At 42.9% G+C, this 26658-nt stretch overlaps 1 protein-coding gene across 1 annotated transcript; it reads right to left on the minus strand.

The window, feature by feature from the left end:
• Window positions 1-216: 216 nt before the first annotated feature.
• Window positions 217-26404, minus strand: LOC135544739 (LIM domain transcription factor LMO4-B-like). Its single transcript, XM_064972603.1, has 5 exons — window positions 26072-26404; window positions 9346-9588; window positions 2115-2211; window positions 1784-1942; window positions 217-1562 (listed from the first exon to the last, which is right to left on the minus strand). The coding sequence occupies exons 2-5, from the start codon at window positions 9579-9581 to the stop codon at window positions 1554-1556; spliced, it is 501 nt and encodes a 166-aa protein (XP_064828675.1). The 5' UTR covers window positions 9582-9588; window positions 26072-26404; the 3' UTR covers window positions 217-1553.
• Between the last annotated feature and the right edge of the window lie 254 nt (window positions 26405-26658).

Genomic DNA, 26658 nt, shown 5'->3' on the forward strand with positions numbered 1-26658 from the left:
CCACCGACATATCTTCTGTACTGGCCCCGGATCAAGCCTTGGAAAAACATGGCTGATTTTCCAAGCCCTGAAAGCATTACCGAAGCTACGTTTCAGTGTGAAAGGGATATGTGTCACAACTCGCTACACACATGCACGCCACTCTCCCTCATCCTGCGGCACGTAAATATTATCTACTCACTCGTTAGATGTGACACAAGTAACTCGCGATATGAGTAGTTATTTTGAAATGTTTTACAGCATTTGAAAATGGGCCTTTGCTTGAAACAAAGGCCACACAATGACAAAATTCAACCATAGAGCACAATACAACACTAGAAAAAATATCTACAGTTTATACTTCTTTCCATCCCCATGCCACTCCCCTATTTCCTCAACCTGGATCGTGTTCATTAGGTACCAAACTGAAGAAAACAGCCTGAACCAGGTAGGGACTACCTGGACTTCTCCAATAAGAAACACTTATTTTTCTTTTTGAAAACTGCTACAGTGAGCCATACTCAACATTACCCAAGTTCAATGTGGACCAGTTCAACTTGGACCTTCTCTTCCACCACCATACATGAGAATACATTTAGGACGTATGGAACACTGCTGCGAAGTCATGTTGGATTTACAATTGTCACCGGAATAAAAAAATATTTTAAAACAATTACAAAATGCATAATTTCTATGTTCCCATAAACATGAGTAAATTTCCTAACTCCAGAAACCATTTTCAACTGAAAACATAACTAAATATCAAAGAAAATCTACAAAAAGGCAACTACTTGTAGTACAAAAGAATCATGGGACTAAAAGTTGTGTTTTGATGAATATTCTACAGACTTTCTTAAATTTTGTACACAGAGAATATTTTTTTAGTGTAAATGAGACATCCAGGCAGGTGTATTTGATCTTTACTTGTTCGGCCAGACTCACCAGTCGGGTGAACCACAGCTACGGCAGCATAGCACTGCAACCACAGTATTTCTTGTTTCTCGCAACAGATGAAAGAGTCTAGTGAATCTGAGCTCAGAAAGTGTTGCATATGTGTATTCGTGTGGCCTGTCTTCTTTGAATGTGCTCTTCCTGTTTCAAGAGTCAGTATACTGTAGCTTGGTTGAAGCAGCCCCTGACCAGAACCAGTTTATACGTGTTTCCGTCCAGGTCTTCTCTCTCCCCGTAGTGTTTTGTGCTGGCAAAGGAAAGTGAATGGTCCATCACTGGAAATGCCATAGTCCTCCTCTCAGGGCATTACAAGTCAGTCACCATTGGCCTTACCAGAAATGGACACTGGCTTGGCAGTATAAATCATCCTCATCAATAGTCTTTCCCTCCTCAGCATCTTCCCCTTGAAGGTTGAGAACATGATTCTCTATGAACAGAAGAAATATGATTTTGTTGGGAATGACGTGTTGTTGAGAAAGCCACTGGACACTAGCAGCAGTATCCGGAGAATGGATTTTGGAATATCTGAACGAAGGGATGGCTGGTGTAGGACAAACTTAAAAGATGGAGGAGGAAGAGCAGGAGGTGGGGGAAAAGGCACGCGTTGCTTTGTCATCCATCCTTCAGCACACCTGAGATCAGGAGAAAGAGGTGATTAATGATAAGCATTGATGACGCAAAGACCGCAAGAACAAAGATTGGAACTATGTAAGACAACCAACACCACCTTCAAAAAATATTACCAAAACAGCAAATTCATTCATTAAACCAAATGGATTCTTAACACACAAGGGACAATGAACCACAAACTGTGTAGTTCTATGAAAATACTGTCCGGAGCACATCCCCATACCTTCTGGTCAGGCATCATGCCGTTCCCCTGCAGTGGGGTCAGGTGACTGCGGAGTAGAGCGCCCCCTGGCCTGTCGTGCTCACAGAAGATGGTGCCATTAACGTAGTGGAAGCGGTCGCCCGGCACCAGCCGGTTCCTACAGGTGGCACAGGTGAAACACTGCAGAGGGAGAGACAAAGGAAAAATGGAGGAAGGAGTTGTTTAATGAAACCGTTTTAAGAATGAGCAACAGAAGCTTGGGTCAAATTGCTGTGTCTAAGGGCCCTTAAATATTTAGCTTTTGCAGATCTGTTGGGGTCGGGCTTCACTTTCAGGCTGAAGTCAGTCTTACCTTGAGGTGGTACACGTTGCCCTGTGCCCGCATCACCATCTCACTGGCAGGGATGGACTGACCACAGGCGCTGCATGCCCCGCTGTGCCCAAACAGCCTGCGGGTCAACCCAAATAAACTGTCAGACAACTGCAACCACTTACCCTTCAACAGATTGGGAATATGAGGAGACTTGGTCAACGACAATGATGCTGTGGTTCAGTACCACTCTCGGCCTTCAACACCTGATTCTATTCAGCTTACCCTTTCTCAATCCTAACTAGAACCAACTCAAGCAATTAATTCTAAATAGTTCTCAGAGCAGTGGTTGCAGTCATGAATAAAGCAGGTGTCCAGAAGGACTGAATGGGAGGAATGCAGCATGGAAATAGTGGAAATAGTGCCGGTGGTGGTGCTGCGACTCAGGTCTTGTGGTGCTCAGCCGGAGAATACAGATTCCAGGTGGGGGTTGAGCTGTAGACAAAGTCCATGGTGGGTTACTGGGAGAGTCCGGAAATATGTTTCAGCTGATACTGGTGAGGAACCCGGATTAAGGAGTCCGTGAATATCTTTTGTAGGTGCCAGTGATAATGTCTGTTTGGTGTGAAGCATATGAAAACAATTTGATCCGCTATAGGACTATTTTTGGTGAACTACAGATTGCCTTGCTCCTGTCAAACACTTAGCCTCCTCCTTGGAGCGTGACCAATAAGTAAACTCAGCAAAAAAATACATTTGGGTGAACGTGTCTTAGGCATGCTGCAAGGAGGCATGAGGACTGCAGATGTGGCCAGGGCAATAAATTGCAATGTCCGTACTGTGAGACGCCTAAGACAGCTCTACAGGTAGACAGTATGAACAGCTTATCGTCCTCGCAGTGGCAGACCACGTGTAACACCTGCACAGGATCGGTACATCCGAACATCACACCTCCGGGACAGGATGGCAACAACAACTGTCCGAGATACACCAGGAATGCACAATCCCTCCATCAGTGCTCAGACTGTCCGCAATAGGCTGAGAGAGGCTGGACTGAGGGCTTGTAGGCCTGTTGTAAGGCAGGTCCTCACCAGACATCACCAGCAACAACGTCGCCTATGGGCACAAACCCACCGTCGCTGTACCAGACAGGACTGACAAAAAGTGCTCTTCACTGACGAGTCGTGGTTTTGTCTCACCAGGGGTGATGGTTGGATTCGCGTCTATCGTCGAAGGAATGAGCATTACATTGGAGGCCTGTACTCTGGAGCAGGATCGATTTGGAGGTGGAGGGTCCGTCATGGTCTGAGGCGGTGTGTCACAGCATCATCGGACTGCGCTTGTTGTCATTGCAGGCAATCTCAACGCTGTGCGTTACAGGGAAGACATCCTCCTCCCTCATGTGGTACTCTTCCTGCAGGCTCATCCTGACATTGACCCTCCAGCATGACAATGTCACCAGCCATACTGGTCGTTCTGTACGTGATTTCCTGCAAGACAGGAATGTCAGTGTTCTGCCATGGCCAGCAAAGAGCCCGGATCTCAATCCCATTGAGGATGTGTGGGACCTGTTGGATCGGAGGGTGAGGGCTAGGGCCATTCCCCCCAGTAATGTCTGGGATCTTGCAGGTGCCTTGGTGGAAGTGGGGGTAACATCTCACAGCAAGAACTGGCAAATCTGGTGCAGTCCATGGGGAGATGCACCGCAGTACTTAATGCAGCTGGTGGCCACACCAGATATTGACTTACTTTTGATTTTGACCCCCCCCCCCCCATTGTTCAGGGTCACATTCTATTTCTGTTAGTCACATGTCTGTGGAATTTGTACAGTCCATGTCTCAGTTGTTGAAATTTACACTCATACAACAAATATTTACACGTGTTAAGTTTGCTGTAAATAAACAGTTGACAGTGAGAGGACGTTTCTTTTTTTGCGGAATTTACATGCGATTTACAAGAAACCTTCACACCACATTTAGAACAGACTACCCAGAGCCAATCGGACCATCTTTCAGTGCCTCTAGCGTGTAAACAGTTAAACCATTCGGTCTTCATAGGAAGCCTCTTTCATGCTCTCATTACACCCCCTTCCTTGTGACGCCTACCATACCGGGTTTGGCTGCTATACCTCCCCCTCTATACGCTCTCCCTTGCCCTATTGATCTTAATCCAAACAGAACCCTGTTCTCCCTAATTACAGCTCCCTCTCCCTTTATTGGACCTCATTGGCACCGGGGTCACTTGGCAATGAGGACCCACCAACTGTATTATACATATTTGATATGCTGCGAATTGCATACCGGTATGCGTTACAAATGTCTGAGGATGGACCTTGAGCGTGCATGGACACAAGGTCCTGTCCACGAGTGTGCACTACGTGTGACAACCGTTAAAGTGCAGAAAAAACAGATACTTCTTATATTAAATGGTGTCGATCCATATGGCTAATTAACATAGGTATTTTGGTGGCAAAAACACTGATGCAAATCCCAATCGTTCTGTGACGGTTGCAATGAGTTATTGGCACAGGCGTCAAGGTGAAATTGAAGCAATACAATGTACATTATATTTCGCAACCATACATATTTTGTACATCACATATACTGAACAAAATTGAATGCAACAATTTAACTAAGTTACAGTTCATATAAGGAAATCAGTCAATTGAAATAAATTAGGCCCGAATCTATGGATTTCACATGAATGGGCAGGGGCGCAGCCATGGGTGGCCTGGATCCACCCACTGCAGCTCCAGGCCCAGCCAATCAGAAGGGCTTTATTACAGACAGATATACTCCTCAGTTTAATCAGCTGTCCGGGTGGCTGGTCTAAGACGATCCCGTAGGTGAAGAAGCCGGATGTGGAGGTCTTGGACTGGTGTGGTTACACGTGATCTGCGGTTGTGAGGCCGGTTGGACGTACTGCCAAATTCTCTAAAACGACGTTGGAGACTGCTTATGGTAGAGAAAGAAACATTAAAGTCTCTGGCAACAGCTCTGGTGGACATTCCTGCAGTCAGTATGCCAATTGCACGCTCCCTCAAAGCTTGAGACATCCGTGGCATTATGTTGTGTGACAAAACTGCACATTTTAAAGATGCCTTCTATTGTCCCCAGCACAAGGTGTGCTGTGTAATGATCATGCTGTTTAATCAGCTTCTTGATATGCCACACCTGTCAGGTGGATGGATTATCTTAGCAAAGAAGAAATCCTCACTCATTCCACTGGGAGTGGCTTTAAATCCCCTGAACTATTACTGGACAAATGTCCAAAGTGCCCAGTGTCTCTGCACTATCCAGGATGCCTCCCTCCGTGCGGGCGCTCTTGGGCCGTGGGGTTTCAGACTGCTCCGGATCTCCTCCAATGTTTTCCCTGGAGAGCGCTAGTGTGTGGGCAGTGCCAACACAGGACCCACACAATCCCTTGTCTGTGTTAGATCAGCCAGCCTCTGACGCGTGGGCGTGCACACACACACCAGAATTTTGACTTCAATACCAAGTTTAGTATCATGACACTCAATACCACAGCAAAAAAAAAAAAAAATTACAGATTTTATTATCAAAATGAAGGGATTGTATAAAAAAATAAAAATTGGATGTTCTAAGTCCACAACAACGCTTTAACCATACGTGATGGAGTTTGCAAAACAAAATGGGTACTGGATTGATGCAAATTCTGTCAGGTAGGCATAACTACAAAGTAGCCTCAATTGAGAAGGCATTTGTGAAAGCTTAAAGATGGTTAGCCTATCATTAGCATCGCAAACGGCTACACAAGTTGGTAGACGATTGTGATTTTTTAACGCCAATACCGATTATTGGAGGACGAAAAAAAACTGATACCGATTAAATCGGACGATTGTTTTTTAAAATGTATTTGTATTAATGACAATTACAACAATATTGAATTAACACTTATTTTTACTTAATATAATACATCAATAAAATCAATTTAGCCTCAAGTAGATAATGAAACATGTTCAATTTGGTTTAAATAATGCAAAAACAAAGCATTGGAGAAGAATGTAAAAGTACAATATGTGCTATGTAAGAAAGCTAACGTTTCAGTTCCTTGCTCAGAACATGAGAACATATGAAAGCTGGTGGTTCCTTTTAACATGAGTCTTCAATATTCCCAGGTAAGAAGTTTTAGGTTGTAGTTATTATAGGACTATTTCCCTCTATACCATTTGTATTTCATTAACCTTTGACTAATGGATGTTCTTATAGGCACTTTAGTATAGCTTCCGTCCCTCTCCTCGCTCCTCCCTGGGCTCGAACCAGCAACACAACGACAACAGCCACCACATCTAAGCAGCGTTATCCATGCAGAGCAAGGGAAACAACCACCCCAAGGCTCAGAGCGAGTGAAGTTTGAAACGCTATTAGCGCGCGCTAACTAGCCAGCCATTTCACTTCGGTCACACCAGCCTCATCTCGGGAGTTGATAGGTTGGTAGTCATAAACAGCTCAATGCTTGACGCACAATGAAGAGTTGCTGGCAAAACGCACGAAAGTGCTGTTTGAATGAATGTTTACGCGCCTGCTTCTGCCTACCACCACTCAGTCAGATACGTGTATGCTCAGATTTTATCCAACACAGGACACGCTAGATAATATCTAGTAATATCATCAACCATGTGTAGTTAACTAGTGATTATGATTGATTGTTTTTCATAAGATAAGTTTAATGCTAGCTGGCAACTTACCTTGGCTTACTGCATTTGCGTAACAGGCAGTCTCCTTGTGGAGTGCAACGAGAGAGAGGCAGGTCGTTATTGCGTTGGAATAGTTAACTATAAGGTTGCAAGATTGAACCCCGAGCTGACAAGTTGAAAATCTGTCTTTCTGCCACTGAACGAGGCAGTTAACCCACCGTTCCTAGGCCGTCATTGAAAATAAGAATGTGTTCTTAACCGACTTGCTTTGTTAAATAAAGATTAAATAAAGGTGAAAAAAATCTAAATAAATCTGCGCCCAAAAATACTGATTTCCGATTGTTTATGAAAACTTGAAAATCAGCCCTAATTAAAATCGGCTATTCCAATTAAAATCGGGCGACCTCTAGACTAAACACCTCCCTAGATCCTGGACTTCCTGACAGGCCGCCCTCAGGTGGTAAGGGTAGGTAACACATCCGTCACGGTGATCCTCAACACAGGGGCCCCTCAGTGGTGCGTGCTCAGCCCCTCCTGTACTTCCTGAACACTCATGACCAGGCACAACTCCAACATCATCAATACATTTGAAAATGACAACAGTGGTTGGCCTGATCACCGACAACAACGAGACAGCCTATAGGGAGGTCAGATACCTGGCCGTGTGGTGCTAGGACAACAACCTCTCCGTCAACGTGATCAAGACAAAGGAGATGATTGTGGACTACAGGAAAAAAGAGGACCGAGCACGCCCCCATTCTCATCGATAAGGCTGCAGTGGAGCAGGTTGAGAGCTTCAAGTTCCTTGGTGTCCACATCACCAACAAACTAACTTGGTTCAAGCACACCAAGACAGTCGTGAAGCAGGCACAACAAAACCTATTCCCCCTTGGCAGACTGAAAAGATTGACATCAGATATCTCAAAAGGTTCTACAGCTGCACCATTGAGAGCATCCTGACTGGTTGCATCACTGCCTTGTATGGCAACTGCTCGGCCTCCAACCGCAAGGCACAACAGAGGGTAGTACGCATGGCCCAGTACATCACTGGGAACAAGCTTCCTGCCATCCAGGACCTCTATACCAGACGGTGTCAGAGGAAGGCCCTGAAAATTGTCCAAGACTCCAGCCACCCTAGCCATAGACTGTTCTCTCTGCTACCACATGGCAAGCGGTACCAGAGCGCCAAGTCTAGGTCCAAGAGGCTTCTAAACCGCTTCTACCCCCAAGCCAGAAGACTCCTGAACATCTAGTCAAATGGCTACCCAGACTATTCACCCCCCACCCCCACCAATGCCACTCTGTTGTCATCTATGCATAGTCACTTCAATTAACTCTACCTACATGTACATACTACCTCAACTAACCGGTGCTCCTGCACATTGACTCTGTACGGGCACCCCCCTGTATATATTGTTATTTTCTACTGCTCCTCTTTAATTACTTGTTACTTTTATCTCTTATTCTTATCTTATTCTTATCTTATTCTTATCCACCATTTTTGAAACTGCACTGTCGGTTAGGGGCTCATAAGTAGGCATTTCACTGTAAGGTGTAATGTTGTACCTGCTGTATTCTGCCCATGTGACTAATAAAATTGGACTTGATTTGAATTAGAACCACAGTAATATAATGGTGGCTATTTAAAATAATCCTTTGCCAATTAAGCCTATATAAATTTGCACCAAAACAACTTTCACATGATCAGGCTATCCTATCAATCAATGGATCATTTACAAGCTGGCATGCACACCACATTTTCTTCAGGAAATGTACTTTTCTAATTAGTTACAATTCTAGTACAAACCGTTTTCCATGTTGTGGTATTGAACAAGTACATACGTTTCAGTGTACCAGGCAACACACGCACACAAGCAAGAAATTAAGTCAAACCGAGTAGGAGCAATGCAGTGGTGATGGAATTGGCTAATGTGTAGTCTATTCCCAGTTTCCTCTCACCTTACGCAACTCCTTAAGGGTTTGTCATCAAATGCCTAAAAAGTATTGAGACAGTTGGTCATGTCTTGAGAGGTTAGAGAGTTGCTGTTAAAAATCCATTGCTTCACCGGCCCCACACACACACACAACCCTGGTGTGTGTGCCTATACCCCTTCCGTAACACCCTCCAGTCGCTCTAATCCTGCCATGCCTGTTTGCATTCACACACCAACACCTGGTGCCTTTATGTGTGCGCAGACAAATTCCTCCATTCTTCCACCTGTTTAAAAGCTGTCTGTGCTTGTTTGGACAAACATTAAGACTCGTCACATGTGATCCGTTGTGGAAAGTGGATTTCTGTGGCACTTTCACTTTTAACTTTTAATTTACATTTTCATTGTCCATGTCAAAAATGGTGGACGATAGCTAAAACATCTGAGACTGTTAACCTACAAACTAAAGTCATTGCAGACTGCTGTATAATAGTCAAATAATTTCCCACACGGAATTCTGCTTTCCACATATCTATGTCACCCTAGTAGGGTTGATTGCAATCCTTTAACTACATGACCAAAACGGAGGCAGACACTCCACCTGGCCTACCAGAGGTGAAGCTATTACCGTGTTGCGTCCACCCCAGTCCTTTCTGATTTGAATGCTGCCTCCACTGACGCTCACCTGATGTAGTCGTTCTTGCAGAGAATCATGCCCCCTTTGCTGTAGCAGGTGGTGCCGATCTCACCCAGCTGGGCGTGGCAGCAGGAGCACTTGAGGCAGCGCGTGTGCCAGTAGCGCTCCATGGAGAAGAGTAGGAAGCGGTCAGTGATGCGCCCGCCGCAGCCTGCGCAGGACCTGCCTGACGAGCTGCCGCCTGTCACCGCCACGGCTGATGCCTCCACCCGGCTGTTCACCATGGCTGGCCTGGAGAGAAGACGGGAGGGGGAGATAAGATTGGTAACAAGGGTGGGTGAATGGTGAAGTGTGTCTATTCTGCAGCACAAAAATTGAGCTTAATATGAACAGACGTTTAAGCCTACAAAACACCGGTCATTAACAGTCGAGGCAAAAATACGACCACTAACAGACTCACGATGGGTTTATTTCAACTATGAGTATTTGATTGATGCTTCTACCATGTGAAGGAGACTCTATTCCGTAAACCACCAGAACATTCAGGAAATGTAGCTTCCTTGGGAGCGTTCACAAGAGCTGCTGCTCAATCATCCCTGTTATCAGGGTCTTCCTAAATAAATCCGTGCCATACATTACACACACCTGGAACGTGTGGCTAGGAGAGAGAAGCCTCAGACAGGAAAGAGGCCTCTGATTCCCAAATGTGAGTCTTGGCACCGTAACGGGTGGTTCAGGGTCTCCCAGGCAAATAGCTTAGGCCTAATTATTTAAGGAATATGGGGGGCGGGGCAGTTCCGTGAAAAAAACATGCGCCTTTGAACTGACTGGCATCTCAGAAAGCAGTTGTCCCACGACAACCTCCCCACAAACAGACCTCTTCATTGACACTTCAAAATAAGTCCCAGAGGAGAAGTCTTTGATGTTGCAGAGTGCTGCTTACTGAATACATGTGGTTGGGTTGCATTGCAGAGTGGAGCTGTGTAAACTACAGACTGCAGAGGGGTTGGTTCTTCAAAAAGGTTTTCACGGGTTAGAGAGGGTTACACAGAGGGTTACAATGTAGACAATAGTAAACATTTCTCATTCCAGTGTCTGTGTTATTTTGCCCATCTTAATATTTTATTTTTATTGGCCAGTCTGAGATATGGCTATTTCTTTGCAACTCTGCGTAGAAGGCCAGCATCCCGGGGTCGCCTGTTCACTGTTGACGTTGAGACCGGTGTTTTATGGGTACTATGTAATGAAGCTGCCACTTGAGGACTTGAGGCATCTGTTTCTCAAACTAGACACTAATGCACTTCTAGACACCTCCCACTCTTCTTTCTATTCTGGTTAGAGACAGTTTACGCTGTTCTGTGAAGGGAGTAGCACGCAGCGTGGTACGAGATCTTCAGTTTTTTGGCAATTTCTCACATCTTTGTCCCCATGTGCAATTGCAAACTGTAGTCTGGCTTTTATGTGGCAGTTTTGGGGCAGTGGTTTCTTCCTTATTGAGCAGCCTTTCAGGTTATGTCGATATAGGACTCGTTTTAGTGTGGATATAGATACTTTTGTAACGGTTTCCTCCAGCAGCTTCACAAGGTCCTTTGTTGTTCTGGGATTGATTTGCATTTTTCACACCAAAGTACGTTCATCTCTAGGAGACAGAACGTGTCTCCTTCCTGAACGGTATGACGGCTGCGTAGTCCCATTGCATAGTATTGTTTGTACATATGAACGTGGTACCGTCAGGCGCTTGGAAACTTCTCCCAAGGACGAACCAGGCTTGTGGAGGTCTACAATTTATTTTCTGAGGTCTTGGCTGATTTATTTCAATTTTTCCATGATGTCAAGCAGAGAGGCACAGAGTTTGAAGGTAAGCCTTGAAATACATTCATAGGTAGACGTCCAATTGACTCAAATGTCAATTAGCCTATCAGAAGCTATGACATCATTTTCTGGAATTTTCCAAACTGTTGAAAGGCACAGTCAACTTTGTATGTAAACTTCTGACCCACTGGAATTGTGATTGAGTTAAGTGAAATAATATATTAAAACAATTGTTGGAAAAATGACTTGTGTCATGCACGAAGTAGATGTCCTAACAAACTTGTCAAAACTATACTAAGAAATGTGTGGAGTGATTGCAAAATGAGTTTTAATGACTCCAACCTAAGTGTACTTAAACTTCTGACTTCAACTGTATATAATGTGGGTACTTGATGTAATGATGCACTTGTAGCGCAAAATGTTATTTGGCAACACAGCATTCCTAACCTAGCCCACAATGTCTGCTGTGTGGGTCGAGCAGTCATTTGAAAGAGCAAGAACATTTCAGAGAGACAACTCAAAGGTGAAATCTATTAACGCCAAGATAATGGAATTCATTGTCCTTGACAATCAAACGTTCTCTGTCGTAGTGATGTTGGCTTTCGCCGACTGGTCGAGCACCGGTACACATTGCCCTATCGGAGTTAGCTTCACAACATACTATGGAACGCTGTTTGGGTCTTTGAGTGTCAAAAAAGATAGGTCAAATAACACTATTTTACACGTTAAATAAGCTTTTAATTTGACATGTAAAATAACAGTTATATTATAGAATCTTGTGTGTTCTAAATTTGCACGTGCAAGCCAAGCGCCACCACTACTATCAGTAGCACTGTCAAAGCTGTACAATAAGTCTGCAAACAAGCAAACACCGGCCACGAACGATGCGCTTACACTACCGCGTTGAACAAATGCTTCATTACCGACCGCAACTTCTGGGGTACCTAGCTAGCACTAATACAACCAGACTGAAAACAATGACCAGTAAACTGCATTTTTCGTTATTCTTAGCAATGATTTAGGAATCCTTGTGAGTAAGATTTAGCTAGGTAGCCACTTGTTCACCTATTGAACTTCAGTTCATGAAAATAAATAGCTAGCCAGCTACTTAACCCTGTTGCCCAAAGCTAACGTTGTAAGCAGCCAGCTAGCTGGCAGGTGAGGCTTGACCGCACCGGGTTGTGTGTGAAGCTAGCCACAATTGTGGATTTTGCAGTTTGCCTTCAAAATAAAAAGTACCTCTTTGAAAGTGAATGCAGAAGGTTACAATTGGTGGAATCATGCCATATTTAGACTAGATCATGTTAAACAAAGTTGGAATGTGAAGCAATGAAATGGGGTATCAGTCTAGTCGATGACACCCACAGAACACAACTGGGAAGAGCCTATTGTGTGTATTGACATTAATATTGCACTGTACAGCTTTACCTAAGGACTGGGGATCAATGAAATCAGTCTACTCAATACCCAATATATTTTTCCCCAACGTTCTCCTCAGAGTTATCAGACTATGTTCAATACACAAAGGTTGACAATAAATGTGGCTCAATTCAGTTGTTTCAGAGTCCGCAATAATAGCTACGATGCTAATGTTCTCTGGTGTCATGTCATTGATCCACAGGTAATGCTGTACAGTGAAAAAAGTATGCCCTAAATGCAATTCTAAAGTATAATACAACCAATGTGATTCCAGATGTCAAATTAATAAATTGCCTTTTGTTGATTTTATATAACATTCCAATCTCATTTAGCATGACCTATTCAATTATGGCATAATTCTACTATGTATTCATTTGCATCACTGTCAATGACATACTTTTATTTTGAAGGCTAACCACAAAGTTCACCATTGTGGTTAGCTTCACATAGATGGGTCCGACCACCATTAATCAAATAAGAACGGTCTTATAAATTAGGGTTATTTTTGTTGACACCTTGCTATATAGTTAGCTAGCTAGCTAGCTAGCTAAAGCTACTAAAACAGAAGACGTTTTGGGGAACAACATTGTTTGCATCCATGAGCGCTCTTTTTTTTTAATGACCAGCACTGTAGGTGCATGAGACAACTTTACCAGCATCATGGCATATGTATTGATTAATCGTTGTGACATGAAATATTAGTGATATTGATTACACTGTGTAATAACTACGTAGAAATGTATGAAAGCGTTAAATTATTGTGACGTGCAGTCATAGTCAGGTCCTGATTGGCATTTGTCATGTCAAATAGTGTTATTTGACACGCAAAGACCCAAAACGGCATTCCATAGTATGAGAAATCCTTGTTGAGAATTAAAAGGCTGAACATAGCAAGTAAGTGAAAGAAATAAGTTTTGATTAGGTTTTACTGGTCATGGGGACATGACACGTAAATGCCAACAAAATAGCGTGTTGGTCAGTGTGTGTGTGTGTAACACCTTTTATTTAAATCGGAAAGTCAGTTAAGAACGAGTTCTTATTTACAACGACGCCTACCCCGGCCAAACCAGGACAACGCTGGGCCAATTGTGTGCCGCCCGATGGGACTCCCAATCACAGCCGGAAGTGATACAGCCTGGATTCGAACCAGGGACTGTAGTGGCGCAGCGGTCTAACTATTTAACTGTACTAGAATGCTTAAAAGGGAGCTACTTAAAAAAGAAATATCAGTATTGTATATTTTGGCAAGGAAAATATTGGATATCGGTCAAAAATGTCATATCGGTGCATCACTACCGGAAATACTTTTTTTGTAGGTTAGGAAAATTAACGTAGCAGGTTAGGAGAAAAATGCAAAGATTAGGAAAAGGGTTGGCTAAAATGCTGTGTGCGCTCGCTCTGAAATAGGTTAAATACACAAACTCGGGACTGCCAAGTACAGTCCTCAGTTACAACACTCACTACCAAGTTCCAAACTGCTTCTGGAAGCAAAGTCAGCAAAATAACTGTTCATCAGGCACTTCATGTAATGGGTTTCCATGGCCAAGCAGCCGCACACAAGCCTAAGATGACCATGAACAATGCCAAGTGTCGGCTGGAGTGGTTTAAAGCTCGCCGCCATTGGACTCGAGCAGTGGAAACACTTTCTCTAGAGTGATGAATCACACTTCACCATCTGGCAGTCCAACAGACTAATCTGGGTTTGGATGACAGGAAGACGCTACCTGCCGCAATGCATAGTGCCAACTGTAAAGTTTGGTGGAGGAGGAATAATGGTCTGGGGCTATTTTTCATGGTTCGGGCTAGGCCCCTTAGTTCCAGTGAAGGGAAACCTTAACACTACACCATAATGACATTCTAGACAATTCTGTGCTTCCAACTTTATGGAAACAGTTTGGGCAAGGCCCTTTCCTGTTTCAGCATGACAATGCCCCCTTCCTGTTTCAGCATGACAATGCCCCAGTGCACAAAGCAAGGTCTATCGAGATCAGTGTGGAAGAACTTGACTGGCCTGCAAAGAGTCCTAACCTCAACACCATCGAACACCTTGGAGAGAATTGGAATACCAATTGCAAGTCATGCCTAATCACCCAACATCAGTGCCCAACCCCGCAGCAATGTTCCAACACCTAGTGGAAAGCCTTCCCAGAAGAGTAGAGGCTGTTATAGCAGCAATGTTCCAACGTCTAGTGGAAAGCCTTCCCAGAAGAGTAGAGGCTGTTATAGCAGCAAAGGGGGACCAACTCCATATTAATGACCATGATTTTGGAATGAGATGTTCAACGATCAGATGTCCACATACTTTTGATCATGTAGTAATATATATATAATGGCTGAGGGTCTCAGAGCAAATGTTTGAAAACCCCTGGGGTAGAGTTCCTATACAGTATTCCAACATTTCCTGAAGTACAATGTTAACAAGTACTATGCCCCAGTTTATTTCTGGGCAGCTGGAAATGTGCCGATACAACTAGTTAGTCTCGCTTGACTCCAAACAGATCATACCATGTATCGAGAAGAAACGGCAGACAATGTTCAACCGAAGGGGCTAACAGGCTGCCCTTAAAGGAATTATTATTTCCCTGTAAGCTTGACTTCGTCTTCATACTGAAGCCTCCAAAGAACTGCTGCAGTGCAGCTACGTGTGAGTCTCAAATGAGTGCACAAATCAGGGCTCCATGCTTCGACCACAGTTGTATTTTGCGACCTTTTGACTAGGCTGTGCGAGTTACATTTTTAATTGGTCACACTGGTGCGAGCTGTACATTCCACCTGGTCACCTCCAATCAAAACATTACGTATTTTTAGGTGGAGAAGACCATGATTTGGTCAAAAAGTAAAGTGCATTAGTCCTGTAATGATAATGTCCTCCCTTCCGCAGTGCAGTTTCATACTGTATTGACATATCAAATACGTTTTTGAAATATGGAGCTGCGCATCGGCCATTGTGAGTGCACTAGGCATCATTGAGTCATATTGAACTAGGTAGGAAGTCAATTAAAAGTATTGAAATCAATAGAAAATGAATTACATTTGCCCAAGTTTATAATGAAGACGAACATAATACAGCAAGTAAAATTGTGTCACAGGCGGCAAAAAAAAAGGTGTAGACCTTACCGTGAAATGCTTACTTATAAGCCCTTAACCAACAATGCAGTTCAAGAAATATGTAAGAAAATACGAAGAAAAAAAATACCAAAAAAATAAATGAGGCTATATACAGGGGTACCGGTACCAAGTCAATGTGTGGGGGTATAGGTAAGTGGAGGTAATTTCTACATGTAGGTAGGGGTAAAGTAACTATACATTTTTAATAATCATCTAGTAGCAACAGGGTAAAAAATAAAAAAAAATAAAAAGGTGGGGGGTGTAAATAGTCTGGGTGGCCATTTCATTAATTGTTCAACGGTCTTATGGCTTGTGGATAGAATTAAGCAGCCATTTAGACCTAAGACTTGGCACTCTGGTACCGTTTGTCGTGCGGGAGCAGAGAGAACAGTCTATGACTTGGGTGACTGGAGTCTTTGACAATTTTTTGGGCCTTCCTCTGACACCGCCTAGTATATAGGTCCTGGATGGCAGGAAGCTTGGCCCCAGTGACGTACTGGGCCATATGCACTACCCTCTGTAGGCTGTCTCATCATTGTCAGTGACCAGGCCTAGCACTGTTGTGTCGTCATCAAACTTAATGGTGTTGGAGTCGTGCTTGGCCACTCAGACGTGGGTAAACAGGGAGTACAGGAGGGGACTAAGCACGCACCCTTGAGGGGTCTGAGGATCAGCGTGGCAAATGTGTTGTTACCCATCCTAACCATCTGGGGGCGGCCTGTCAGGAAGTCCAGGATCCAGTTGCAGAAGGTGGTGTTTAGTCCCAGACTCCTTTGCTAAGTGATGAGCTTTGAGGGCACTATGGTGTTGAACGCTGAGCTGTTTAAAAATTATTTTTTTAATCACACCTTTATTTAACCAGGTAGGCCAGTTGAGAACAAGTTTCATTTACAACTGCAACCTGGCCAAGATAAAGCAAAGCAGTGCGACAAAAAAACAACAGAGTTAGCAAATTAATAGCAGTCTCACATTGGTGTTTCTTTCTTTTGTCCAGGTGGGAACGGGCAGTGTAGAGTGCGATTCAGATTGCGTCATCTGTGGATCTGTTAGGGCGGTATGGGAATTGATGTCAAGCAACGAGGCACTGAGTTTAAGGTAGGCCTTGAAATACACAGGTACACCTCTAAATGACTCAAATGATGTCAATTAGCCTATCAGAAGCTTCTAAAGCCATGACATTTTCTGGAATTTCCCAAGCTGTTTAACCTCTGGGATATGTGGGAAGGTAGCATCCCACCTGGCCAACATTCAGTGAAAATGCAGAGTGCCAAATTCAAATAAATTACTATAAAAATTCAACTTTGATGAAATCACACATTCAATATACCAAATTAAAGCTATGCTTGTTGTGAATCTTGCCAACGTGTCAGATTTCAAAAATGCTTTACGGCGAAAGCAAACGATGCTATTATCTGAGGATAGCACCCCAGTAAACAAAGAGAGAAAAGCATATTTCAACCCTGCAGGTGCGACACAAAACGCAGAATTAAAAATAATTATAATTCATGCCTTACCTTTGACGAGCTTCTTCTGTTGGACTCCAATATGTCCCATAAACGGTCCTTTTGTTCGATTAATTCCGTCAATATATCAAAATGCCCATTTATTTGGCGCGTTTGATCCAGAAAAACACCGGTTCCAACTTGCGCCACGTGACTACAAAACATATCAAAAGTTACCTGTAAGCATTGTCCAAACATTTCAAACTACTTTGGGTATTTATAAATGTAAATAATCGATCAAATTGAAGACGGGATATACTGTGTTCAGTACCGGAGGAAACCAAAGTGGAGCGTGCTTTCAGGTCACGCACCTCTAACAAAGAGTACACTTCCCTCGAGCCTCATTCTGAACCGTGTTGCTTCTTCATTTTTCAAAGGAAAAACCTCAACCAATTTCTAAAGACTCTTGACATCCAGTGGAAGTGATAGGAACTGCAGGAAAGTTGATTAGAAATCTGGATTCCCAATGGAAACTCATTGAAAATAGTTTTTTTTTTTGGGGCGGGTCAATCTGAACGGTTTGTCCTCAGGGTTTTGCTTGCCAAATAAGTGCTGTTATACTCACAGACATGATGCAAACAATTTTAGAAACTTCAGCGTGTTTTCTATCCAAATCTACTAATTATATGCATATCTTAGCTTCTGGGTCTGAGTAGCAGGCCGTTTACTTTGGACACGCTTTTCATCCGGACGTGAAAATACTGCCCCCTCTCCCAAAAAAGTTAAAGGCACAGTCAACTTAAACTTCTGACCCACTGGAATTGTGATAGTGAATTATAAGTGAAATAATATCTTAACAATTGTTGGAAAAATTACTTATTTACAACAAATTCTTATTTACAATGACTGCCTACCGCGGGAAAACCCAGATGACGCTGGGCCAATAGTGTGCCGCCGTATGGGACTCCCAATCATGGCCGGATGTGATACATGGACTATAGTGATGGCCCTTGCAATGAGATGCAGTGCCTTAGGCCGCTGAGCCACTCGGGAGCTCAAAATGGATGGATGGCTTATTTTGTATGTCAAGGTATTGAATTAATATATTAGTCATTTACCATTCTTATTCTCGGACTGGAAACCTTATTTACAGAGTTCAATCTAATTTTTCAAGTCCTTGTTTTAATGATATTTTGGAGATGATTTCATTTTCAAATAACCAAAAGTGAGCGGTTGTAACCTAAATCAAGGGGAAAAGACATTTTTGAACATTGAGTTAGACAATTAGGCCCTTTAAAATTGTCTGACTCACTGATGGTTGAAGATGAGCGAGAGCTGTAAAACCAGTTCAGATTTGAGTATAACTTTTGTAAGACTGACACCTTTAGTGAGAGGTCTAATGCTTTAACTTTTGCCCTCCGAATTCATAATATAATAGGTCCATGTGCACCTTCATCAGAAGAACCGCAACATGTCAACTTGATTATTTAGCAGACATCACTTGCTTATTATTCAGTCAACACAGTCAACACACACTACCGTTTTTGAAAACCTACTAATTCAAGTGTTTTTATTTGTACTCTTTCTATATTGTAAAAAAAAATGACATTAAAACTAGGAAATCACGTAGTAACCAAGTGTTAAAAACATTTGTTTATGACATACTTCAAATAGCCACCCATTGCCTTGACAGCTTTACACTTAGCATTCTCTCAACCAGCTTCATGAGGTAGTCACCTGGAATGCATTTCAATTAACAGGTGTGCCTCATTAAAATTAAATTTGTGGAATTTTTCCTTAAGGCATTTCAGCCAATTAGTTTCTTGTGACAAGGTAGGGGTGGTATACAGAAGATAGCCCTATTTGGAAAAATGACCACGTACATATTATGGCAAGAACAGCTCAAATACGCAAAGAGAAACAACAGTCCATCATTACTTTGAGACATGGTCGGTCAATACAGAAAATTTCAGGAATTTGAAGGTTTCTTCAAGTACATTTGCAAAAACCTTCAAGTGCTATGAAACAACTGGCTCTCATAAGGACAGCCACAGGAATGAAAGACCCAGAGTTACCTCTGCTGCAGAAGATAAGTTCATTAGAGTTACAGGCCAAATAATTGCTTCAGAGTTCAAGTAATAGACCTCAACATCAACTGTTCAGAGGAGACTGCGTGAGTCAGGCCTTCATGGTCAAATTGCTGCAAAGAAACCACTACGAAGAAGAGACTTGCTTGGGCAAAGAAACACGAGCAATGGACGTTAGACCGGTGGAAATGTGTCCTTTAGTCTGAGTCCAAATTCGAGATTTTTGGTTCCAACCGCTGTGTCTTTGAGACGCGGTGTGGATGAACTCATGACCTCCGCAGGTTTATTTCCCACCATAAAGCATGGAGGTGGTGTTCTGGTGTGGGGGTGCTTTGCTGGCTACACTGTCTGATTTATTTAGAATTCAAGGCACACTTAACCAGCAAGGCTACCACAGCATTCTACAGCGATATCCCAAACCAGATGGGATGGCGTAAGTGGGACTGAGGTTTTTCAACAGGACAATAAACCAACACATCTCCAGGTTGTGTAAGGGCTATTTTACCAAGAAGGAGAGAGATTGAGTGCTGCATCAGATGGCCTGGCATCCACAATCCCCTGACCTCAACCAAACCGAGATGTTTTGGGATGAGTCAGACCGCAGAGTGAAGGAAAAGCAGCCAACAAGTGCTCAGCATATGTGGGAACTCCTTCAAGAATGTTGGAAAATAATTCCAGGTGAAGCTGAGAATGCCAAGTGTGCAAAGCTGTCATCTATGCAAAGGGTGGCAATTTGAGGAATCTCAAATAAAATATATTTTGATTTGTTGAACACTTTTTTGGTTACTACATGATTCCATGTGTGTTATTTCAGTTTGTCTTCACTATTATTCTACAATGTAGAAAATAGTAAAAATAACAGAAAACCCCTTGAATGAGTAGGTGTTCTAAAACTTTTGACCTGTAGTGTAGATCTTAAGAACATCATGGAATATAATTGAACATTTTCATTAATACATTCAAAGCACCTGCTTCCCCCTCATCATTCAGTTCATTGAAATACAATTTTGAAGTTGTGCACATTTTAATTTATTTTTTAAATCGCCCATTCATTGTCAGGTAGACACATTTAGCGCCTTGGGACACACAAGCATAATCAGTTCTTTAACTCCCCCTTGCGGTGGTATGGAGCAATGAAGCAGTGACTTTTTTTCTCCACCATTATTGGTACATGGTACCGTACTAAACCACAAATTACCTTTAAATCCCGCAACATAAACTCAAAACTTTTAGCCGCGCAACCACTGTATAAGCGTCCGGATTTGTGTCCACTCCTAGAGCAGCAGCTCTAGCCTTTAGCGCAGTGTGGATGTTTCCTGTAATCCATGGCTTCTGGTTGGGATATGTACGTACGGTCACTGTGGGGATGATGTTGTCGATGCACTTATTGACGAAGCCAGTGACTGAGGTGGTGTACTCCTCAATGCAATTGGATGAATCCTGGAACATATTCCAGTCTGTGCTAGAAAAACAGTCCTGTAGTGTAGCATCCGCATCATCCGCCGTATTGAGCGAGTCACTGGTACTTCCTGCTTTAGTTCTTGCAAGTTATATTCTCCTGATTCCGACTTGCCAAATAGAGGGTGATGGAGAGCTTTGCATGGGTCTCTGGGGTAAAGGTGGTCTATAGTTTTCCCCCCTCTGGTTGCACATGTCACATGCTGGTAGAAATGAGGTAAAACGGATTTAAGTGCACTAGGATCGCCGCTTCTGGATGAGCATTTTATTGTTTGCTTATGGCCTTTTACAGCTCGCTGAGTGAGTTCTTAGTGTCAGCGTCGGTTTGTGGTGGTAAATATTCGGCTATGAAAAAAATAGATCAACTCTTGGTAGGTAGTGTGGTCTGGAGCTTATGAGGTACTCTACCTCAGGCAAGCAATACCGAGATTTCCTTAGTATTAGACATCGCACACCAGCTGTTATTGGCAAATACACAGCCACCTTTCATCTTACCAGACGTAGTTGTCATGTCCTGCCGAAGCATGGAAAACCCAACCAACTGTATATTAACAGTGTCGTTGTTCAGCCAACACTCTGTGAAACATAAGGTATTACAGTTTAATGTCACGTTGGTAGGATAGTCTCGAATGGAGATCTAATTTGTTCTCCAGTGATTGGACGTTGGCCAATAGAACAAATGGTAAAGGTGGGTTATCCACTTGCTGACAAATTCTCACAAAGCACCCCGATCTCAGCCCCCTATATTTCTGTCTTTTCTTCATGCGAATGACTGGGATTTGTGCCTGGTCTCGGAAAAGCAGTATATTCTTTGCGTCAGACTCATTAAAGAAAAATTCTTCATCCAGTTCGAGATGAGTAATCGCTGTTCTGATGTCCAGAAGCTCTTTTCGGTCATAAGAGACGGTAGCAGCAACATTATGTACAAAATAGGTAACAAACAATTTGAAAAAACACAATCGCACAGTTGGTTAGGAGACCAGCAGCCATCCCCTCCGGCACCATTATCACAGATCAGTGATTTGTATTTCCTGCAACTTTCAGAAGAAGCAGCGACACGGGACAGCCCGTCTCATCGGTGTGTGTGCGATGCACGTACGTCTACCACTGTAGCTGTTAGCGATGCAAATGAATGTCTTCTGATAGATGGACAAAGCCTTTCGTAAAAACCTTAATTAACTTGAAAATAGCTTATGCCTATTGAGAGCAAAAACCTGAAAAGGGGCTGGTGCCATCAAATGAAAAAGGTTAGTCTGGAGCCCTGAAAATAAAAACATTTTAGCATTCCTTCCGTACCTCCAACAAGTTGCAGCAGCACAGTGAATGTATTTGCACAGCAAACGCAATCACAGAGACACACACACACCTGCAGAAATAGACCGTACATTAAGAGAAAATAACGGCGCAAAAAAAGAGAACTAATTTCTTAAATGCAAATAAACATTTAATCATCTTTTGCAGCACAAGGAAAAATCTGAGACTGAGGGATATCATCATCATCATCGTCATCATCTTCAGAGGGGGAGTCAATGCAGAGCAACACTTAGGTTGGAGCAATTAAAACTCGGTTTTCAACCACTCCACAAATCCCTTGTTAACAAACTATAGTTTTGGAAAATAGGTTAGGACATCTACTTTGCATGAAAAGTAATTTTTCCAACAATTGTATACTGAGAGATTATTTCACTGTATCACATTTCCAGTGGGTCAGTTAAACAGCTGGGAAAATTCAAGAAAATTATGTCATGGCTTTAGAAGCTTCTGATAGGCTATTTGACATCATTTGAGTCAATTGTAAGTGTACCTGTGGATGTAAAGCAAGGCCTACCTTCAAACTCAGTGCCTCTTTGTAAGACCTCAGAAAAAAATTGTAGACCTCCACCAGTCTGATTCATCTTTGGGCGCAATTTCCAAACCCCTGAACATTACCACGTTCATTTGTACAAACAATAGTATGCAAGTATAAACACCATGGGACCAAGCAGCCATCAAACCACTCAGGAAGGAGACGCGTTCTGTCTCCTAGAGATGAACGTACTTTGGATCAAAAGGTACAAATCAATCTCAGAACAACAGCAAAGAACCTTGGAGATGCTGGAGGAAACTGGTACAAAAGTATCTATATCCACAGTAAAACGAGTCCTATATCGACATAACCTGAAAGGCCGCTCAGCAAGGAAGAAGCCACTGCTCCAAAACAGCCATAAAAAAGCCAGGCTACGGTTTGCAACTGCACATGGGGACAAAGATTGTACTTTTTGGAGAAATGTCCTCTGGTCTGATGAAACAAAAATAGAACTGTTTGGCCATAATGACCATCGTTCTGTTTGAAGGAAAAAGGGGAGGCTTGCAAGCCGAAGAACACCATCCTAACCGTGATGCACGAGGGTGGCAGCATCATGTTGTGGGGGTGCTTTGCTGCAGGAGGGACTGGTGCACTTCACAAAATAGATGACATCATAAGGGAGGAGAATTATGTGGATATATTGAAGCAACGTCTCAAAACATCTCAAGTTAAAGCTTGGTCGCAAATGGGTCTTCCAAATGGACAGTGACCCCAAGCATACTTCCAAAGTTGTGGCAAAATGGGGACAAAGGAAAACAAAGTCAAGATATTGGAATGGCAATCACAAAGCCCCGACCTCAATCCTGTAGAAAATGTGGGCAAAACTGAAAAAGCGTGGACGAGCAAGGAGGCCTACATCCTGACTCAGTTACACCAGCTCTGTCAGATGGAATGGGCCAAAATTCACCCTACTTATTCTGGGAAGCTTGTGGAAGGCTACCCGAAACGTTTGACCCAAAATAAACAATTTAAAGGCAATGCTACCAAATACTAATTCAGTGTATGTAAACTTCTGACCCGCTGGGAATGTGATGAAAGAAACAGAAGCTGAAATACATGAAATAATTCTCTCTACTATTATTCTGACATTTCACATTCTCAAAATAGAGTGGTGATCCTAACTGACCTAAGACCAGGATTTTTTACTAGGATTAAATGTCATGGAATTGTGAAAAACTGAGTTTAAATGTATTTGGCTAAGGTGTATGTAAACTTCCCGACTTCAACTGTACATTAGCCTAAACGGGACTTAGACAAGCTTAACTCCCCACTGAACACAGTAGACACCCACCTAGTTTGGAGGGCACAAGGACTTAGTGTTCCTTCTTATCACCTCCCAGCAGAACACCGTAATACCGATCTGTAACCAGAGCCTTTTGCTAAAAACAAGGTAGGGCATTTCTCCAGGCAAAGGAGCATCTTGGCTTTCTAAATACAAAAATGAGAAAGGGGGTTCGGAAAGTCTACACAAGGGTGGGGGGGGGGGGGTGACAGAGTTATATTTGTTACGATTAAAGTTTGAGTCTGCCTGGCACTCTGTCCTTGACTAGGCTACTTACGCTCTTTCCTCTGATAAACTGGAGTCATTATCGAGAAATAAGCGTATGTGGGCTCTGATTTGTAATAACCTTGGTTTCTGTTGCAGTGTTTCATGATAAATGAATTATCAAGCAAAACAAAAGGTTAGTGAGGAGAAGAGACAGCGCTGGTCCGCTCTAGTAATAGACTGATTAAAAACAGAGGCTAATGAGGAGGAACACAATACCGTGGCTGTCTGAGTACAGACTGATGGATTGCATCTGGTTTCAGGTTGACAGAGCAAATAATAGTTCACTTGCCGATACGCAATTGCATTTGGCTCTTCTTCATTGAATTATTCACTTGGGGAGAAATATACTGAACAGAAATATAAATGCAACATGTAAAGTGTGGGTCCCATGTTTCATGAGCTGAAATAAAAGATCCCAGCAATGTTCCAAATGCACAAAACACTTATTTCTCTAAATGTTGTGAACATATCTGTTTACATCCCTGTTAAATGAGAATGTCTCCTTTGCTAAGAAAATCCATCCACCTGAAGTGTGTGTCATATCAAGAAGCTGATTAAAAAGCATGATCATGACACAGGTGCACCTTGTACAATAAAAGGTCGCTAAAATATACTGTTTTGTCACAACACAATGCCACAGATGTCTTAAGTTGAGGGAGCATGCAATTGGCATACTGATTGCAGAAACGTCCACCAGAGCTGTTGCCAGATAATTTACTGTTCCTTTCTCTACCATAAGCAGCCTCCAACTTGTTTTAGAGAATTTGGCAGTGCATCCAGTACATCCCACATGTGACCACACCAGCCCAGGACCTCCACAGCCAGCTTCTTCACCTGCGGGATTGTCTGAGGCAAGCCACCCGGACAGCTGACGAAACTGAGGAGTACTTCTGTCTGTAATAAAGCCATTCTGATTGGCTGGGGCAAGGCTGCGCCCCTGCCCAGTCATGTGAAATCCATAGATTAGGGCCCAATTTATTTATTTAAATTGACTGATTTCCTTATGAACTGTAACTCAGCAAAATGTTGCATTTATATTTTTGTTCAGTATACATTGACGGGTTTCCTTAGAAGTGGGGAGCTGTCATGTTATCCATGTTCAATTTGATGCTCGTCTCCCAATCATTTAATCTTCTTATATTGCAAAGCTTCTTTGGAGAAGGACCTACCTAGGTAGTATAGGCCTATATAACCTTATTTTCTCAACATATGGTGAGTACTAACTGTTTTATAAGACCACCAGGCATTTTGTAGGCTAAGGCATGTTTGCCTTATCTTGTTTAAATTCAATTCACGTGCATCAACAAGTCCCATATATCAGTGGCTCAGTTCAAATGTCACATTTGACCAGTCACTCTGTAGAGAGGTATTGCTCCCTCTGCCTTTAGGTAAACCTACACTAATGAAAACCTGTCAAAACCCAACCCCCCAGTTTAAATGAACAAATAATCCGTTCACACAAGCGAGAGGAAGTCGTTTGTAATTAAAAGCATGACTGTAACATTAACAGCCACTATAAATAGTACCAATAGCAGGCCTACAGTGAGCAGTGGTCAGGCGCGCTTCCCACCAAGGCAGATTAGCAATATATCCTTCTCGTTTAATAATGCGCTCAAGGGCCATAACTACACCCATCCCAGCTTCATTAAAAATGGTCTCCTTTTTAATTACCATTACGGAGCACAACTCCCCATTGTATAAGTGCTCTCTTGCAGCTGTGATGCAGTCAAATCAAGGCACGCACACACCCACCCACGAACAGCATGGAAGAACCGTTAAGAGATGTGTGCTACGATGAGTGGTAAAAGTGAGTCATGTTCTCCACTGGAAAGAGGGAAATGTAGAATCACGGACGAATAACTTACGCTCAAGAATCTGTCCGAACATGTCAGACATAGGCTAGAAAACGGGACCAACATGTTCTAATTATAGCCTTAAATGCATTACTATGTATAAGTCTAACAGTAGTCCGAACCACAAGCTGCAACTTTGAACGATATTGGACTATGGAAAAAATATTTACAAAAGTGGATAAATGGCATCCGGTGCTCACCTTTCCGTCGTGGTAGTTTATGTGAAGTCACCGCGAAGAAATGATCACGGTGGTGGCGCGTGTCACAACACGAGGCGTAAGCGAATTCAACCAATTCGTGGACTGCTGCAATGATCGACTGTTGCTGTTCTCAAGATGTAACAAGTTCAAACAGTTGCTTAGTATTCCGTTTGGAGATCATGCAGACTAGTCCAGAAGTAGGCTAAACCTGTTTCCTTACTGTGTTGGCCGACTTCATGGATTTCAAATAGGCATGTGAACCATTAGGCTACATATGGTGAATTGTCATGTCAGACAGTCGAGCTCTGTTAAAAGAATGTGATTCTTGTTCATGGCTATACACCGCTTTGTGATATGAAGGCGGAGCTACTCCCTACACGGAACCCAAACCGGCTGCGCGCGTGCGCTATCGTGCATACATTTATTTTGTCCCCCGAAACCAAACGCGATCACGAGAAGCAGGTTAAAATATTAAAACAAACTCTGAACCAATGACAGTAATTTGGGGACAGGTCGAAAAACATTAAACATTTATGGCAATTGATCTAGTTAGCTTGCACTTGCTAGCTATTTTGGCCTATTTACCC

The sequence above is a fragment of the Oncorhynchus masou genome, chromosome 8, assembly GCF_036934945.1.
Source record: "Oncorhynchus masou masou isolate Uvic2021 chromosome 8, UVic_Omas_1.1, whole genome shotgun sequence".
NCBI lineage: Eukaryota > Metazoa > Chordata > Actinopteri > Salmoniformes > Salmonidae > Oncorhynchus > Oncorhynchus masou.